General features: G+C 44.2%; 1 protein-coding gene across 4 annotated transcripts in view; it reads right to left on the bottom strand.

Annotated features, from left to right (window-relative positions):
- The window catches only part of LOC144687411 (copine-8), a 548,041-nt gene that overhangs the window by 258,585 nt on the left and 271,907 nt on the right, over positions 1-17,549 (bottom strand). For 3 of the 4 annotated variants that reach the window (XM_078553528.1, XM_078553530.1, XM_078553527.1), the window contains exon 12: positions 10,280-10,333. In XM_078553528.1, the coding sequence (XP_078409654.1) occupies positions 10,280-10,333 (54 nt within the window). Of the gene's footprint in view, positions 1-93; positions 797-10,279; positions 10,334-17,549 lie in introns of those variants that run through there. The other variant, XM_078553531.1, reaches the window with a different exon arrangement.

Raw genomic sequence — 17,549 nt, 5'->3', positions numbered from 1 at the left:
TATTGTATCTTTGAACTAATCGGGGGTGAAAGTGATCTTGGACAGTAGCTCAAAATGAGTCATGGCAAATCAGCAGCCCGCCTTACAACATACCTGATCCCATTGAAGTCAATGGGAAAGAGTTTGCATTTGTATTGTGTCTTTCAGGATGTCCTTCCAAATGGTGCACAGCCAATGAAGTACTTCCAAAGCATATAGTAATGTAGGAATTGCAGCAGCCAATTTGTGCACAGCATGGTCCCATGGTTCAATATCTCATCCGCAAGACAGCACCTCTGATACTGCAGCACTCCCTCAGTGTCAGCCTTGATTATGTGCTTGAGTCTCTGAAGCAGGACATGAATCCACACCTTCCAGACTCAGAGTTAGAGTAGTACCACTGAACCAAGGCTGGAAATTGGCTGCGACGGGCTGTCAATTTGCTACCGTTTGCTTCACACTATCACACAAGACTAAAGTTACGCCTCCATTATTTCTTTAGCCAAACTTTAATGAAGTTTGAGATTTTAATTGTGGCAATACTTCCTTAAATTTACTTCAAATGGGATTTGCTAGCAGTTTAAAACAAATGATCAAATAATCATGTTGCCACATACATTGCATCCTACATCCCACAACATCCCTACCCTATGGTTTACGTTCAGTCACCAACACAGATCTTTTTTTCAAAAGTTAAATAAAAATACTTAAAGTGCTTGATATCTATGTTTCTCTCTACATTTCTTTCCTTGAACTAGTAGTTGTTCCATGAAAGAGCTCACAGAGACCTGGGGCCAGATTTTCATGGCCCAAATCGGGTCAGAATGGAGGCAAGTGGCCTAAAAAAATGGTGGCGACATTGAGCAGCCGGATGTCACATCTCCATTTCTGGCATTTCCAATTTTCCAGACGGCAGGGGTGAACGTGGGTCTCCGAACTTGCCTATACTCCTAAACAGGCCAATTAACATGATTAAGGGCTTGTTAGAAGTCTCTCTCTACAAAGTTTTTGAACTTTCCTGAGGGCTGGCCGGCGTTTTGGAACTGTCTACCTCAAGCAGCTGAAAGCGGGTGAGGACTACATCGGGAGCAAGTCAAAGAGGCCAGGAAATTTTTTAAAAGGTAAGTGTTCGTGCTTCTCATAGGTTAAAGGGTTTTGAAGTTAAATGTTGCAACAGTCCATTCCAGGTCAGGAGGAGGAGTCAACATTAAGAACGTCGCGTGTTCAAGAGGTTGTCAGCCCCCCACTTGACATCGCGTGGGCATTGGGGCAATGGGTAAGGCTGTCTGGAATCCACCTGAGCACCAAAATCAACAAATACATGTTCCTCTTAAGGTGCAAAAACCCAACAGGAAAAGTGAGTCAAGCGCGGAAGTTAAAGATTGTAATATGTACAATAATGTTTGCGGATGACACAAAACTAGGTGGGAATATGCGTCCTGAGGATGATGCAAAGAGGCTTCAAAGGGACTAGGACAGGTTGAGTGAGCAGACAAGAAAATGACAGGTGGGATATAATCCACTTTGGTAGGAGGAATGGAGGTGGAGAGTATTTCCTAAATAGTGAGAAATTAGGAAGCGTAGACATCCAAAGAGACTTGCATGTCCTCAATCATTCGTCAAAGAAAGTTAACATGCAGGTGCAGCAAGCAATTAGGAAAGTGAATGGTATGTTGACCTTTATTGTAAGAGGGTTTGAGTACAGAAATAAAGATGTCTTACTTCAATTCTCTGTACTCAGAGGGTAGTGAATCATTGGAATTCTCTACCAACAAAGGCTGTGAAAATTCAATCATTGAGTATGTTCATGACAGAGATTGATAGATTCCTAGATGCTTAGGACATCAAGGGACATGGGGATGGCGTGGGAAAATGACATTGAGGTAGATGATCAGTCAGGATCTAGTTCAATGATAGAGCAGGTTCGAGGGGCTGAATGGCCTACTCCTTTTTTATTCATTTACGGGATGTGGGCTTCGCTGGCTGGGCCATCATCTATTGCACATCCCTAATTGCCCTTGAGAAGGTGGTGGTGAGCTGCCTTCTTGAACCGCTGCAGTCCATGTGGTACAGGTACACCCACAGTGCTGTTAGGAAGGGAGTTCCAGGATTTTGACCCAGCGACAGTGAAGGAACGGCGATATATTTCCAAATCAGGATGGTGAGTGACTTGGAGGGGAACTTCCAGGTGGTGGTGTTCCCATCTACCTGCTGCCCATGTCCTTCTAGATGGTAGTGGTCGTGGGTTTGGAAGGTGCTGTCTAAGGAGCCTTGGTGAATTCCTGCAATGCATCTTGTAGATGGTACACACTGCTGCTACTGTGCGTCGGTGGTGGTGGGAGTGAATGTTTGTGGATGTGGTGCTAATCAAGTGGGCTGCTTTGTCCTGGATGGTGTCAAGCTTCTTGAGTGTTGTTGGAGCTGCACTCATTCAGGCAAGTGGGGAGTATTCCATCACACTCCCGACTTGTGCCTTGTAGATGATGGACAGGCTCTGGGGAATCAGGAGCTGAGTTACTCGTCACAGGATTCCTAGCCTTTGACCTGCTCTTGTAGTCACAGTATTCATATGATTAGTCTAATTCAGTTTCCGGTCAATGGTAATTCCCAGGATGTTGATTATGGGGGATTCATGATGGTAATGCCATTGAATGTCAAGGGGCGATGGTTAGATTCTCTCTTGTTGGAGATGGTCATTGCCTGGCACTTGTGTGGCGCAAATGTTACTTGCCACTTGTCAGCCAAAGCCTGGATATTGTCCAGGTCTTGATGCATTTGGCCATGGACTGCTTCAGTAACTGAGGAGTCACGAATGGTGCTGAACATTGTACAATCGTCAGCAAACATCCCCACTTCTGACCTTATGATGGAAGGAAGGTCATTGACGAAGCAGCTAAAGATGATTGGGCCCAAGACACTACCCTGAGGAACTCCTGCAGTGATATCCCGGAGCTGAGGTTACTGACCTCCAACAACCTCAACCATCTTTCCTTGTGCTAGGTATGACTCCAACCAGCAGAGAGTTTTCCCCCCGATTCCTATTGGCTCCAGTTTTGCTAGGGTTCCTTGATGCCACACTCGGTCAAATATGGCCTTGATGTCAAAGGCAGTCACTCTCACCTCATCTCGGGAGTTCAGCTCTTTTGTCCATGTTTGAACCAAGGATGTCATGAGGTCAGGAGCTGAGTGGCTCTGGTGGAACCCAAACTGAGCATCAGGGAGCAGGTTATTGCTGAGCAAGTACTGCTTGATAGCACCTTTGATGACTCCTTCAATTACTTTACTGATAATCGAGTAGACTGATGGGGTGGTAATTGGCCGGGTTGGATTTGTCCTGCTTTTTGTGTACAGGACATACCTGGGCAAATTTCCACAGAGCCAGGTAGATGCCAGTGTTGTAGCTGTACTGGAACACATTGACGAGCGGTGTGGCAAGTTCTGGAGCACAAGTCCTCAGTACTATTGCCGGAATATTGTCAGGGCCCATAGTCTTTGCAGTATCCAGTGCCTTCACCCGTTTCTTGATATCATGTTGAGTGAATCGAATTGGCTGAAGACTGGCATCTGTGATGCTGGGGACCTCCGGAGGAGGCCAAGATGGATCATCCACTCGGCACTTCTGGCTGAAGATTGTAGCAAATGCTTCAGCCTTATCTTTTGCACTGAAGTGCTGGGCTCCCCCATCATTGAGGATGGGATATTTGTGGAGCTTCCTCCTTCAGTGAGTTGTTTAATCATCCACCACCATTCATGACTGGATGTGGCAGGACTGCAGAATTTAGATCTGATCCGTTGGTTGTGGGATCGCTTAGTTCTGTCTATTACTTGCTGCTTATGTTGTTTGCCATGCAAGTAATCCTGTACTGTAGCTTCACCAGGTTGACACCTCATTTTTAGCTATCCCTGGTGCTGCTCCTGACATGCCCTCCTGCACTCTTCATTGAACCAGGGTTGATCTCCTGGCTTGATGGTAATGGTAGAGTGGGGGATATGCCGGGCCATGAGGTTACAAATAGTGTTCCAATACAATTCTGCTGCTGCTGATAGTCCACTGCGCCTCATGGGTGCCCAGTCTTGAGTTGCTAGATCTGTTTGAAATCTATCCCATTTAGCACAGTGGTAGTGCCACACAACATAATGGAGGGTATCCTCAATGTGAATGTGGGACTTTGTCTCCACAAGGACTGTGCGGTGGTCACTCCCACCGATACTGTCATGGACAGATACATCAGCGGCAGGCAGGTTGGTGAAGATGAGGTCAAGTATGTTTTTCCCTCATGTTGGTTCCCTCACCACCATAGATCCAGTCTAGCAGCTGTGTCCTTTAGGACTCGGCCAGCTCTGTCAGTTGTGGTGCTACCAAGCCACTTTTGATGATGGAAATTGAAGTGGTGATGAAATGAAGTACATTCTGTGTCCTTTCCACTCTCATTGTTTCCTCCAAGTGGCGTTCAACATGGAGGAGCACTGCTTCATCAGCTGAGGGAGGGGGCTATGTGGTAATCAGCAGGAGGTTTCCTTGCCCATGTTTGATCTGATGCCATGAGACTTCGTTGGGTCCCAGTCAATGTTGAGGACTCCCAGGGCAACTCCGTCCCGACTTTATACCACTGTGCCACCTCTGCTTGGCCTGTCATGTTCCACTGGCAGGGATGGTAATGGTGGCATCTGGGACATTATCTGTAAGATGGCTATGTCAGGCTGTTGCTTGACTAGTCTGTGAGACAGCTGTCTCAATTTTAGCACTAGCCCCAAGATGTTAGTAAGGAGGACTTTGCAGGGTCAAAAGGGTTGAGTTTGCCGTTGTCGTTTCCGGTGCTTAGGTATGTCCAGTTTCATTCCTTTTTTGAGACATTTTAGCAGTTGATACAACTGAGTATCTTGCGAGGCCATTTCTGAGGGCATTTAAGAGTCAACAACATTACTGTTGGTCTGGAGTCACATGTAGGCCAGACCAGGTAAGGATGGCATATTTCCTTCCCTAAAGGACATTAGTGAACCAATGGGTTTTTACAACAATCGGCAATGGTTTGCTGGTTATCGTTAGACTTTTAATTCCAGCTTTTTTATTGAGTTACCCTGGGTCTCTGGATTACTAGTCCAGTGACTATACCACTACACCATCACTGCCCCTGCTCCTATGTTCCAATGAAGGGTGCAGGTGGAAATGAGTGCTGCTTCCTCAGAAATCAAGACCACTGGCGATGAGGAGCGACAGACTGTACAGAAAGGGCAAAGTGACAGGCATCAGGAGGTATGGGAAGAGGGATGAGGGGCATGAAGAAGTAGCCACTACCTTGAGCACAGAATCTACGGGCAAAGGCAAAACCACCTGGACATGATTGAGAACCTGTGCCAAAGGAGACAGCAAATCTCTAGCCAGATAGTCACAGGCACCTGTGTCCTTATTAATACAGACCTCAGGGACATCTCATAGTGGGGCGGGGGGGGGGGGGGGGGGGGCGCAGGTGGGGTGTGGTCATGCACATTAATGCATCATCCAAGTGACAGATCATCAGAACTGATGAAGCGTGGCAGGCTCAGAGGCCACTGGGTCTGGTGCCTGAACAGTCGGGTGCTGCCCTGCAACACCCTGCTGCAACGGTCTCGGTCATTGTGGTGGTGTGCTGTGCTCTCCATAACATGGCCCTCTGGAGAGGTGTGGGGACCTTGAGGAAGGTAAGGCTCTGGAAGAGGACAGCTCGTTGGGGGAGGAGCAGGAGGCATGAGGATGAAGGACTGGAGGCAGAGGTAGATAAAGCTGAGCAAAGAGATGCTCCCACAACATGATGATGTGGCCTCCTCCTGCCACCCTCAGGGAAGACGGTCTCCTTCATCTCTCTCATAGGTACCAAGCCTCCCACTCTCCTGTGATATCTCACTTCCCTGTGGCTGCAGTGGAAGGCTTTGGCAAAAACCTTCTCCCAAACATCAGCCTCAGTGGTGACTGCATTCGGTGCCTGAAAGCCACTTCCTCACCCCTTCACCCCCACCACCACCACCACCAGCTTTAATTGGATAGGAAACCCATCCCTATATCAATTAAGGGCTCACCCTCAGGAAAATCTAAACTTCCATCAGTTTCCCAATGGAAGTGGGTTTCTGACACAAAAACAGACCTGGCTCCTGATTCCTGTGTCCGTGGCAAAAATCTGGCTACTGGAGTGGACTTTCTAAATCTTACAAAAATGTGACAATGTTTTGATACAGTAAACTTACTGAAGGAAATGTCATGCCTGATGAGTTAAAAATAGTGAACATGGCCATTAATACTGAAGGGGGACAAGGGGCTAGGTTTTCATTTGCTGGTATGGGTGGGAACGAATGTGGGCGCAAATGTAGGCACAATCTGAAAACTGTGTTTCCATATGGTGGCACCGGATCCTGCCATCTACAGGGTCTATTTGCAGTTTTCAATTGGCCTGTACTGGGGTGGAAACAGGAAACAGGAAACCTGCTTGCCACCAATTAACAGCCCCTTAAGCTTCTTAAGGGTCAGTGTGGAATAGAATGGGATTTTCAACCTTTTTTCTGGATGAAGCCGAACAGTCTGGTGCACATTATTGCTGGGGTTATGACGGAACAAAAGGAATTGTTTCCATCTGTTTCTTGTGAAATTTGAAGGGTCAACCGAGCGCCGGGTCGAGCGTTGTACCTCGACTTTGGTGTCCACAGTCACTTTGTGCCGTCTTTATCTTCTTGATCCTGTCACGAGCTGCCTGCTTTCCTCAGCAAGATAGTGGCAGCCATCAACATGGCTGCCGCCTGCCTTTGCTGCGAGCACCAGGCAGGCAACTCCCACCTCCTACAGGTGCTCAGCACCTCTAACTGGGTGCCAAGCTTGCTTCCTGCCTACCCAGGGTACATACATGTAAAAATGGCATCGTATGCGTGCTGCAGTTCAGGCAGGGGGTCGAGACCTGGAATTCATCCAGGTGGCAAGCTCCCAGCTCCACTTTGAAAACCTAGCCCCAGGTCTCGTTAATGTATCAGTTCTAAAATTATTTACTTAGAACATTAGAAAATTGGCTTAAAGTGAAAGTCACTTTTCCCTGCCCTCAACCTCTGATCTCAGGTATTCATAGAATACAATGGGCGGAATTTCACAGCCCCATCGCGGCAGGGCAGAGCTGTAAAATGCGGCGAACCGTTCAAAAGACTTCAGCAGGGGCAGAAAATCCCGCCGGCGGGAGGGGCCATAAAATTCTGCCCCATGTATATGATTTTCATCCTGCCACACATGGCGAATTTGTAGCATTTGGTCGAGATGCAAGGACTTTTATTCATTTCTTTATTCTTACCTTCTGAAAAACCTTATTCATAGTAATTGATATATGATTTTAAATGCCCTTTTACTCCTATCCTTCCCCTGGCGGATATGTAATTTTTGCTAATCATGTTGCTGGTACAGCACTACGCCAGGTGTGTCTCCCCACCACTAAAGCTATTGATCAGGTAGTCAGATAGTTTGTTAAAGTTTGGGCCTGGCTGACAGACTGAGTCTAGCATCACAGCTCATAATTATCTCATTCCAGCCAAGCACCTCACTCCAAACTCAGTGACACAAAAAAAACCTTCACCTGAGAAACACCTTCAGCTCAGAATTATTTTCAATGCCATAAGCTTCAAGGAATGCTGCATTCTTTTTCTCTTTTCCCTTACTGACCACTATTGTTAGCTGGACGTTTTCTACCTGGTTGTCATTCAACAAGGGCTGTTGCACTGCACTCTGGATAATTAAGGTTCACACAAGCAGAGCAAAAACTACATTTCAGGATGCATTTCTCTCACACACAAATTTTCCACAGGAGTTTTAAATCCATGCGCTCAAGATTCAAGTGAAATTTCAAGCCCTAGGACTGCAAACCAATTCAACACAGATCACTAAGGAGGGGCAAGAGAATTTCTAATTTTAAATGATTAATTATACAAGTGAGGAAAATGATTTCAGCACCAATTGTTACATTTTCTGCATTATATATGTGTTTTGCTGCAATTATATCAAAATAGAGGCTGAAACCACTTTCAAAAATAAAACAAGTAATACTATTGGTTTAAATTGCAGTAATTAAATTGGTTGCCTTTCTCAGTGTGATCTCTACTGCTCTATAAGTGAGCAGATTAATACAGTTAAGTTCCTTACTTGCACCAGTCACAAAATATATATATTAGATATATTGCGGGGGGGGGGGAAATCAGAAGTAAAGCTGTGAAGTTATATCAATGCAAAAGTAGGTTGGCTGTGAGGCAGTTTTTCTTCTCCCACAGAATAGCAGTTCTGTGGAACAGAATGCCAGCTAATGCGGTGAACACAGAGTGAGCTAGACCTATTTCTGTGGGGCAGAGATCATGTCACACAAGAGGTGGGTATCCTGTAAAATAATTCATAGTCAAATGGTCTCCTAGACTAATTTCAATCATCTGAAAGAGGCGAAGAGGAAATTTTCAGACTTTCCTGAATGGTCTAGGTTTTTTACGTTTTCTCGCCTCTCCTCAGAAATGACTTGGCTCCAGATGGGTCGGAACTGGTTCTTTCGTGAGGCTTAAGGCAACACAACTGTAATGGTATAGGCTAGAGAAACTATTTGGTCTTTCTCTGTCCAACTTTATCATATAAGAACATAAGATAGGAGTAGGCCATTTGGCCCTTCGAGCCTGCTCTGCCATTCAATAAGATTATGGCTGATCTGTTTGTGGGCTTAACTCCACTGTCTTGCATGCACCTCCCTCCACCCACCCCCCGCCACCCCTATCACTCTTGACTCCCTTGTCAATCAAAAATCTGATTAACACAGCCCTTAGTACATCCAATGACCCAAACTCCACTGCTCTCTAAGGAAGAGAATTTCAAAGATCAAGGATCCTCAGAAGAAATTCCTCCTCATTTCTATCTTAAATGGAATACCACTTATTTTAAAATGTGCCCCCTAGTTCTAGATTCCCTCACGAGGGGAAACATTCTCTCAGCATCTACCCTGTCCAGCCCCCTCAGAATCTTATATGTTTCAAGAAGATCGCCTCTCATTCTTTTAAATTCCAATGAGCATCAGCCCAACATGCTCAATCTTTCCTCATAAGGCAATCCCTTCATCTCAGGAATCAGCCGAGTGAACCTTCTCTGAACCATTTCCAAAGCTAGTATATCCCTCCTTAACTAAGGAGACCAAAACTGTACATAGTACACTAGGTACAGTCTCACCAATGAGCTACACAGTTGTAGCAAGATTTCCTTAATTTTATACTCCATGCATCCCCCCTTCCAATAAAGGGCAACATTCCATTTGCCCTCCTAATCACTTGCTGTGCCTGCATACTAACTGTTTGTGATTCATCTACAAGGACACCAGATCACTCTAGACTGCAGACTGCAATCTCTCTCCATTTAAATAATATTCTACTTTTTTGTCCTTCCCACAAACATCAACAACCTCATTCTTTCATGCACATTTAATGTGTCGCACATTATAAGGGCATGGGCAAATTGTTTGACGCAATCAAGAGAATTTTGCTCTGCATCTATCTTCTAATGATTTGTGTGATCATACCAGGGTAAATTGTCCGTTTGTGAGCTCCTAGCAGGATGCCTCACCCACAGAGTGCATATTGGAAATTTAGGCATGCATCACATGATTTTCCGATCATTGCCTTAAACTGTTGAAAATCATGCCCAATTCCCTCCTTTCAAAAGCTTCTTTCTTTTATCTTTTTTTGAAATACACACATTAGCAAGCCTAGGTATTGTTACGCATAATATTGTTTAGCTAATGTTTAAGTGAATGCGAGGATGTACAAGACATTTTTCTAATGGGGAAGTTTACAAGGAATTTGCTCAAAATTCCAGAGTCAAAACCAATCCAAAAGTTTGAACTTAAGAGGATTTAATCTACCAAAAATTGTCTTACAGAATTCATGACATTTAACAAATCAAATTTGGTGTTAAGAATTTGTGAATGCTGCATTGCAGGACCCAAGCAAAAGGTAAGAAAGGAAAGCACTAAATTCAATAAAACTCAGCAGAAATTAAGAATTTTCATATTCTTAAAACTGTCAAATGCATCAACTCACAAACTGCATCAATATACTTACCTGCAGCAAAGGAGACAAAAATAGTGAACTAAAAAATGAAAATATGCAATTAAGGCCATATTATTCACATCAGAATAAAAGTAATGTAACTTTAAAATAAATGTCCACGAGTAAATAAAGCAGCGCCTTAAATTGTCCACTGTAAATGGACCATAGCTCATACAGAAACACCTGGATCATTTTTAACGTATCAATCAAATACACAGGTACTTACTGTTCCAGAATTAATGTATTTTTTCTTTTTTGCTTTCTTCTTTGGATTTAGCACCTGAAAGATAAAATTATTAACTGTCACTTTTTCATGCATGTTGTTAATTACCTCAATTAAAATGCAGATAAATGTGGAAAATTACTATTAATTGTCTAACCCTTAGAAGCGTTAGAAGTTCTGTGCATGGCAAATTAAATTAACTACATAATAAACCAAGTATTTATTTATTCTAACATTGAATAAATTATTTATGAAGTTACAAACAAAGAAGTTACAAAGCATTGATGCAAATGGATTAATGCATAAGTTTTTACCGATAAGCTGAGCAGGATATATCAGTGGTAACAAGACACATGTCCGGCATTACTTGGGGTGTTCAGCCAACTCTAACTGGAGCATTGTGGGGGATTTTGCAGCTGATTCAACAAAGCAGTTGAGAAATTTCAATGACATGTGACATGGCCTAAGATCAATGAATTGCTATTTAGATCATTTTTACATTCTTTTTGATTTGCTAAGAATATAATCTTAAAATGAAAATGATCGCAAGCAACAAGTTGGTGTTCTAATCAAATTGACTAGTTTAGAAACTGGATCAAGTCTTGTTTCAGTTGCTATAGACAGTTACAATGTCCGCAAAGTTACTAGCGCAGGAGTAAATCACACAAATATGCAGAAACACAAACAGCTGAAAATGCCAGTAGCTCATGAAAACTGAAGACATTGTTCTTCCTTCACATGATATGGACACACTTGCTTGGATTGCTGAACAGATATATGAATCCAGAAAGCTTTCACACCAATATCTAACAAAAATGTTAAACTAGCACTATTAAAAGATGAGGTTAATACACACTACATTAAAACAGACTACATTTCTTTTTCTTTAATTAAACTCACATTCCCAAGGGTTTTCCAATACATATGTTATTCTTTGCTGACAGGGTAAACTGATGTCAGCCCACAGTGATATTTGCATTGATTATAGACAGTGCAAGAAAATAAGAGCTAAGCTGACCACAGTAAATGGGGCTGAACCGTTAATGGGTAAACCCACAAATAGTGCAAAGTGTTCAAATAAATATGTTGTAAGATGCAAAACAATGCATACCCATAAGATGTAACCTGGCCAACAATGAAGTAAGGGACGGTATCAAGGCGAAAGTAAAGACTTACACATATGCAATGAAAAGCAGAAATCCAGCAGAATGGGAGAGCTATGAAAAGCAACAAAGGGACACAAAGGAAGTAAATATATGCAAAATACTGAAAAATATTGCAAAGCATATCAAAGCCAAAAGCAAAAATGTTTTGGTAATGGGGAATGGGGGTCCGTTAAAAACAGATGAGGGTGGAACTATAATGGATAATAAGGAAATAGCAGATTTGTTAAATGAGCACTTAGCAATATTTTTCAGAGGTCAAGGAGATCTAAAATAGGTTAAGGAGAGGAACTTAAGAGATTTAATAGAAGTGGAAAATAAGTAATATCAGAAACAATAGAACTTAGGATAGATACATTTTCAAGAGCTGATGGTTTCCATTCTCTGTATTAGAAGGAATATTTAACAGCTTTGTAATTGCTTTAGTGATAGTTTTCCAAGCCTCTCTAGATTTAAGAATTGTGCTTTGGATTGGAAAATTGCAAATTTCACTCCATTGTTTAAGAAGGAATGGAAAAACTGGGTAATTACAGCCCTATTAATATAGCATCAATTGTGGGAAAGTTACTGGAATCTATCAAAGACCGAGAACTAAATATTCTCTTGACTGAGGAGGCAGCACCGCAGGCAGCAAGGCTGAAATTTCACATCACCAAGCGCTATGCCGGCTTTCCAACACAGTCCCGCACCTCCGAGTGATTTTGCAAGAGGTGGCGGGTCCTACTGCCAGACAGTTGCCCGAATACGGAGGGTAAGGGCATTCTCCTGACCCCAATCGGATTCTCAATCCAGCGCACAGGATACCTATCAGAAGCATGTCCGTGAAACTGTAGGAGTCTCCCAGTGTTATGGACTTGATTATCTAGACAGGTTTCTCATGAGAAACATCGAACTTTATTTACAGGCTGCAGTAGCAGTTACATCTTCCATCAAGCTCCACAACTAGAAAAAGGACTCTCGCTCTAAGGATCCCTGTGCTAAGAGCTGATTTGTTCATACTGTCACGTGATACTATACAACACAATAAGTCTTAAAGCTACAGTCACTACATTCCTTAAAGCTACAATTACTGCACCCAGCAGCAGGACAGGTGGACAACGGAGCTGGAGGTTTCAATCTGTTTGGAAGGCGCCACTTGAAAATTGTCCACAATCTCGGCAGTGCCCATAGTGATCTAATTGAATAGTGAAACAGATCTGAGGAACTGAACAACCTATCCCTTTCCCAATGGTTCTATGTCCTGGGCTAACTCACTCTTCCAGTTTCCCTGGTTTGGACTCTGCTCAGCCCCTTGCTACAACAGCAAGGCTATAACTGGGAATGTGCTACTTGATGCTTGTTGCTGCAAACTCACCATCAGAACTCTCAACCCACTGGGGCACCAACAAACAACAAGATAAAATATAACACTACGATGGAGCTTCTCACATAACAAAAACATCCCAGGGCACTGTAATATCAGACCACCCACACACTCTATCAGTGCCATTATTTTAATGAAAACACATTTGCCAAACCTTTTTTATTGTGTGTTTATTAAGAGTGATGATACAATAGCAAAGGAGCTCCAACACTTCAGGGAAGTCTTAAATAAAGATGTTACAGGGTGGTCTTTTCTTTTAATAGGGTGTCCCCTTTACTGTTGCCCCTCCACTTGCTTTTCTTCCAAGAGCCAAGCTTTTCAAGTGTTGTTGTACCCCTCCTAATGGAACTTCAAAAATCAGAAGACAGCAGTCACACACTGCCTGCTGGTGCACTATAATGAGGCCTCTGATTGCCATTCACTGCATTCCTGTAGTTAAGCTCTGGGAATGTGACAAAAATATTTAAATGAGCTGTTTTATTGTGCAAGGTAAGCCTGGTGGGGTGCAGGTTGTAAACAGTGCCTGGTGAATGGCATCTCAGTGTCACCTCCCTGGACCACGTTATTCACAGCTGAATACATTAGTCCATCAGCTGTGTAAGACATGATCACCATAACAATAACAACATTTATGATTACCAAACCCCACGGCTGTTGCTGCAAAGAAAATCTGATACATGCTCTTTGTCTAACGTCAACTCAATTTACTTGATTTGCTTTTTATTTCAAGTTATCAACAATCACAGATTGCAACTCTTTTGAGTACAATCACAGTTCTCAGTTTCCAGGAGTGGGACATGAACCCACAACCTTCTGATTCAAAGGCAAGCGTGCTATGGACTGAGCCACAGCTGACACTTTGCTTTTTATTCCCATATATATATATATACATATATCATAAAGGTTTACCTCAATGTCAATTAATTCAATATGTAACTATTCTTGCAATGTTTATCCAGTTGCAAATTTCCCAGTTAAGACGACTAGGAAATTGCCTGCAAGATTGCCACGGTTGCAGATTACTATTGGTCAGAGTTACACACAACAGGATTTCCATCTAAGCATTTACATATGCAATTTTGGCATTAATTGTTGACATAAAGGCATGGTCAAAAATCATGGCAACAGCAAGTTAGACAATAAGTGCACACGTGAGCAAGATTATTTCTAATCTACTGGTTATTTTGTATGCAATGGTGAGTTAAGATCAAGTGCAGCCTTCAGATGAAGCAAGGGATAATTGGACTAGGGAACAAAGACATAATTCAGACCCCATTTTCAAGACACAGGCCTGAATTTTTGCTCCTGAGCCAGGAGCGCAAAGTCGGGAAAATTCCCGGTTCTGCAAACCCAATTCAGGAGGAAGCGTACGAGATGGTCTAATTCTCATTCTGGAGGGGGAGGGGGCAGGTGTTAAAGGGGCTCTGGCCCGCCACCCCTGAAACAGTGTGGAGGCAGACATAGGGGCTGCCGGGTGCAGAAGCGGGCTGTGTGAGAGGCCAGCTTCGGTGAACTGGGACTTTGTCCCAGCTGTTAACCATGAAATAATAAAACAAAAAGCTCCTGTCCAGCCCTCATACCACCTCACCACCCCCACAAACTTCCCATGCCCCATCCTTGTCAACCCATGCCACCTCATGCCCCCCAACAACCCTATGGCCCTTCCTACCCTCCATGCCAACCTATGACCCTCTGCCTACCCCCACTGCCTTTTATAGGCCCTATGCCAACCTAGTGTCAATTCATGCCTCCCACCCAGCACCCTTTGCCTTACACCCTCTGTAACAACTCACCCAGTATCCATCATGGAAAGACCTCAGGACCCATGCGGAGATGAAATAAAATAAAGTTCTGTGTCTTTTGCAGACTTTGGGCAGAATCATCCCAGATATGCACAAAGTGCAGCAGCGGGTGGGAAAATGAATGCTTAATCCACGGCCGCAATGGCGGTTTTTCACGGCGTATCGTCCCAATTCCGCCTCATTAATCATACATTCCCAGGAAACATGCCATTTCAATGGCGGGCGGGCTCACATTCGCCCGCCAGGCCATCACCTCGCCGCTTCCTCACGCCAGGTTCCATAAGTAAAGTGCAACCGCGCGCACACCACTCAGTTCTTCCAGCCCAGACTGCTGCACAGAAGACATGGCCGAAAGGCAAGAAGACTGCAGCCCCCTGATTCAGTAACACATCCCTGGGACACCTTCTGGACGCCGTGCAGTCCCGCCGTGATGTCCGCCACCCCAGCTCTGGCCGCAGGAGGCCCATCAGTGTCACCACTCCAGCTTGGGAGGCGGTGGCAGTGGTGGTCAGTGCCAATCCTACACAGAGGTCGGCACCCAGTGCAGAAAATGGATGAATGATCTCATCTGTGCTGCCAGGGTAAGGAAACCATCTCTTCATTCTAAACTCACACAATCACAAGCCCATCACACATTCACTGGCATCTCACTCACTGCCAGCTCAAGGGACATTACCACTCATTCTCTCTCACACACCCTCACATCTCCATCTGGCCTCATCTCCTCTGGAGACTGCCTTCTCAGCCCTCACCATCTTAAGGCCACTTGCACAGATCAACATGTGTCCCTACTCACATCCTGGGATAGCCCCCTTCCCCAGTAATGCCCTAGCCCTGCAGCCTCTTCCTTTGCCTGAGGCCAATTCTCCCCCTTCCCCAAGCAAGCCAGAGCCCTGCAGCCTTATGGCTGGTCTCATAATTAGAGACCTGTCTGTGGGCCCCCCTAAAAGTGATGTGGTGCTGCTGCAAAGCCTGGTGCTGATGACCGCGGATGTTGCCCAAAGCAAGGCAGGCAAACAGACCTCGTGCTCAAGACAAGCCAGAGTGGGGGGAATGGTTCTGGAATGCTGCGTTAATAATGATATGCAGATGTATTACAATGTAGTTCCCGACATGTGATGGCGGAAAACGTGGCCCACCATTGATGGGCGGAGTGGACGCTTGCAAATGTGTTGCACGACGAGGTGAAACGGATTTTTGGCCTTCCCGCCATGTTGTCTACTCACGCCGCCAAGCACGACCACTGCCAGTGGACACAAAAAAAACAAAGGTGGAATTTTCTATAAAAAATAATTCTCATTGATAAAAAAAAATTCACTACATATACATTCCTTCACCTGCATAATCCGTGATAAAAACAAACATTTCATTCGAGTGCTTAATCCCTTATAAAAAGCATTTGTACTCATAGCCAAACGTCAAAGACTTTATAACCACTTGGAGCTATCAATAAAGCTGTGGACTGACTGGCACCCCACTGTGATACTGAGGGTTGTGAAACCAATCATGCAGCAGAAATCCTATATTGATAGCCCTCGGGCTTATGTCAATACAGAGTGAAATAGCAAGCACTGACTTTTTTTTAATTCCAGATTTTTAAAAAAACAGTTAAAGGCCAAGAGATTTAAACGCCTTGACAGCCTGGCAGTTCCAATGAGTTTATCCACTTTTTATGCACATTCATGTCTACTCTAACAATCCCGAAGGACTCCTGACCCCTCCCAAAGATCTCCCTGGATCTATCCAAAGGGGTTCCCTACCCATCCAAAGAACTCTGGCAGCTTTAAACCTACTCCTGAAACATTACAGACAATTCAAACCCTTCAACTGATAGTGTCTGAAGGTATGCATTTCCAAAATGATGCTCGTATTGCACGTACAATACATCAACAAGAAATTAGTTTCCAAAGTAAGACTACAGAATGAGCTCTTATGTAACAAGTGACAGGGAGTCCTTCATTTAACCTAAGGCCAGAATTTTCCAGCCCCGTTGGCGCTAGTTATCAGGGCAGGTGGTGGGGGGGGCGGGGAGTGGGTACAATATGGTGAGGCGGCCAAAAGTCGGCTTCCCACTGTGGTGAAACCAGTTGCGATCATCCACTCCACCCATCAATGGCGGGCCAAATTTCTCACCATCCACTTATGGTCCAACACAATGGTGAAATGTCATCCGTGTAGGTACTGGTGGAATATCTTCACTCTGAATATCACCAATAAACCTTCCTTTTCTAGCTGGAAATAACCCTTCTCAGTTGTGAAGAAGGCTCTCGAGACATAGCCAATGGGCCTTTCTGATCCATCTTCCATTCTATGTGATAACACGGCTCCTACACCATAAGCAGAGGCATCACATGTTAATACCAACTCTTTCGATGGGTCATAGTGTACCGATAAACACGACAAATGCAACAGTTTCTCTAATTTCATAAAGGTTTCTTCCTGTCGTGAATTCCACGACCAACGGTGATTTTTTTTAACACCAAGTGTAATGGTGCCAACACAGTTGATAAGTTAAGCAAGAAGCAGCTATAGTAGTTGATCATACCCAGGAAGGACTTGAGTTGGTTACATTGGATGCTGTATGTGCATCCTTTATTGCCCGAACTTTCTCTTGTACCGGATGTAAACCCATGGTGTCCACCCTGTGACCCAGGTAAGTAACTTCTGGTGCTTGAAATGTGCATTTTTCCTCCTTTAACCATATGCCGCGTTCCATGAACCTTTTTAGCACCTCCTCCAGGTGACCAAGCATTTGGTCTTGGTTGGCCCTGTGATCAGAACATCATTTAGGTATACTGCCATGCGAGGAGGTCCTTGCAAAAGACTCTCCATTGTCCTCTAGAAGATAGCGCATGCAGACGATACTCCAAAGGGTAGACGAGTGTACTGATAAAGGCCCTTGTGTGTGATAATAGTCACATATTCTCTTGATGTGTTATCCAGTT

This window comes from Cetorhinus maximus, chromosome 12 (genome assembly GCF_964194155.1).
Source record: "Cetorhinus maximus chromosome 12, sCetMax3.hap1.1, whole genome shotgun sequence".
Lineage (NCBI taxonomy): Eukaryota > Metazoa > Chordata > Chondrichthyes > Lamniformes > Cetorhinidae > Cetorhinus > Cetorhinus maximus.
This window is presented reverse-complemented; position numbering and strand designations above follow the sequence as displayed.